Source organism: Octopus bimaculoides, chromosome 14 (genome assembly GCF_001194135.2).
Source record: "Octopus bimaculoides isolate UCB-OBI-ISO-001 chromosome 14, ASM119413v2, whole genome shotgun sequence".
In the NCBI taxonomy this organism is placed as follows: domain Eukaryota; kingdom Metazoa; phylum Mollusca; class Cephalopoda; order Octopoda; family Octopodidae; genus Octopus; species Octopus bimaculoides.
The window spans coordinates 12,982,374-12,984,758 of NC_068994.1; the positions used below are offsets into that span (position 1 = coordinate 12,982,374).

General features: G+C 38.1%; 1 protein-coding gene across 1 annotated transcript in view; it reads left to right on the forward strand.

Moving 5' to 3' along the window:
• The first annotated feature begins 1,348 nt into the window (after window positions 1–1,348).
• Window positions 1,349–2,385, forward strand: part of LOC106881896 (monoacylglycerol lipase ABHD2) — a 76,449-nt gene continuing 75,412 nt past the window's right edge. Inside the window, exon 1 of the mRNA XM_052973021.1 lies at window positions 1,349–1,748. Within this exon, the coding sequence (XP_052828981.1) occupies window positions 1,591–1,748 (158 nt within the window). The 5' untranslated portion in view covers window positions 1,349–1,590. The remainder of the gene's footprint in view (window positions 1,749–2,385) is intronic.

The window sequence follows — 2,385 nt, forward strand, 5'->3', positions numbered from 1 at the left end:
TGTGAACTTTGGGTTTTAAAGCACACGAACTACGATGATGTTCACCAACATGGTATAATCTTCATTGCATGTCATGATGTGGACTTGAGCTTTACAGAACTTTAAAAAAATTTCTCTGTCGTCTGTTTCCACATTACTTTTTCATTTCTCTCCTGTTCTTTCTCCATTCCCCCCCTTCCACTTTGACTTCGGATACCACTTCTTCCCTGGATTAAAGAAATGATATTTCTTATTCCTACGTTTATTATAGTTCTTTCGTTCCTTCAGTCTGTTTTTTTTTCTTTCTCTTTATCTGAGTAATGTGCATTACTTTATCTGATTGCGTTTCCCAATTAAAAACTATTATATAAGTTTATTTTTCTATTTATTTCTTTCTGATTCCATTTTACCTACTTCTAACTTGATTTTGAAGTTTTTACCTTCCCTTTCTCTCAGTCTGTCTGTCTCTGCCTGTCTGCTTGTCTCTCATTCTCTCGTCTGATACTTCAGTTAAGTTCTCCCATTCAATTCTATACGTACAACTGACTTCCTCATTCCGCTTTTATTCCAATTTCATTTTTCTTTTACATCTCCATTCTCTCTAACTATTTTCTTACTCTTTCTCCTCTCTCTTACCCCGCCTTTACACTCTTACTCATTCTATAGTTAACTAATATCTTCCTTTTTGTCCTCACAGTCGCTAATTATGTCTCCTCCCTCACAGACGCATGTCTCTTTTCCCCGTCTCACTTCTTTAAACAATGTCTACTCTTTCCTCATAATAGCTACTGTATCTTGCTTTCCTTCCCTCACTGTTTCTATATCCTTCTCTAACACTATCTCTCTTTATTCCTTTTCTTTCCCATCTAATAACAGTAGCTACTACCTTACTTTCTTCTTATAGCAGCTCATAGCCTTTACACGCTCTCTTCTTACAGCTTCTCTTTCATGTTTTCCTCCTCCCACAGCCACTACTCCCCTTCTTACAGTATTACTCTCTTTCTTTCTCCCTACACAATAACAAAACACTCTCTTTTTACAGCTATTACTTTCTTTCTCTCTTCCCTCTCTACATAACAACCACACGCTCTTTATTTACAACTACACGCTCTCTGTTCTCCCACCACAGCCACTACTCGTCTTCTCACAGCTATTACTCTCTCTCTCTCTCTATCTTCGTTTTCTACACAACTACATACTTTCTCTTCTTACAGCTGTCACCCTATTTCTTTCTTTTTCTCTCCCTCTTTTCTCTCGCAATGTCATCACCCACTCTCTTCTTACAGTAGTTTCCTCTCGCTCTCTTTCCTTCACAAGAACTACTCACTCTCTTTTTTAGAGTAGTAACACTCTTTCTTTTTAATTCACCACAACAACGACTCGCACTTGTCTTACTTCTACTCTCACTCTCTCTCTTTCTATTCCCTCTCATAGCCATTAAACTCCTCTCCCTCTTGCTCTGACTGCCCTTCCTCCAACTCCGCTTACTTATATCAACAGCTCGGCCACCTCAAATGAACTCGACCATCCCACAGTTCCCACACTCCAGTCACGTGGTCTCCATCGCTGCCGTGTAATAAGCAAGCAGCAGCAACAACAGCGAGAAATGCTATGTCGATCCTCTTAGGTGTTTTCCTTCTTTGTCTCCTTTACGGAATCATCCGTTTGCTCAATTTTTGCAGCCCTTCTTTTTCACCACAGCTTTACTATGACCACAATTCACCATTCGTCCAAAATATCATACAATCATGTTCCCTTCTTCGACAACCGTAAGTACTAAAACCTATGGTTTTTACAATTTGCTTTGTTGTTGTTGTTATTTTTAATTTAATTTTAATTGCTATAAAAGGCATGGGACCAAATATTGGGACAGTGCTAGCGGGATTGTGTGGCATTCATGCATTCCCTATCCAAAGCGTTAAATGAAACAACAGAATTCTGTAGAATTGGGGACAGAAGCCAAACTGCGAACAAGCTTCGCTATTTGTTGTTGTTGTTGATGATATTTTTAAAAATTTAATTTTGATTCTGACAAAGACATAGAACCAAAAACATCGGGACACTGCTAATGTAATTATGTGACATTCATGCCCCCTTTTACCCATAAAATGTTAATAAAACGTGGAAGAAATCTCTAGAATCAGGGACAGAGACTAAATTGCGGACAAGGTCCGCAATAGTTTTTTTTCTTTCCGACCCTTTCGTCTGCAACACAACACAGTCCTATTTTTATGTATTGAACCGTTCAATGTATATTACTGGTATCGGCATATATTATTGAACATGGAAAGGGTGATAGATGAAATAAAATCAACTGCGATGGATATTAATTCTGAAATGAGAAAAATGAAATTAAAATACCATGTACGAAGCACTTATTTCATGCAACGATCACGTTCGGTCTTT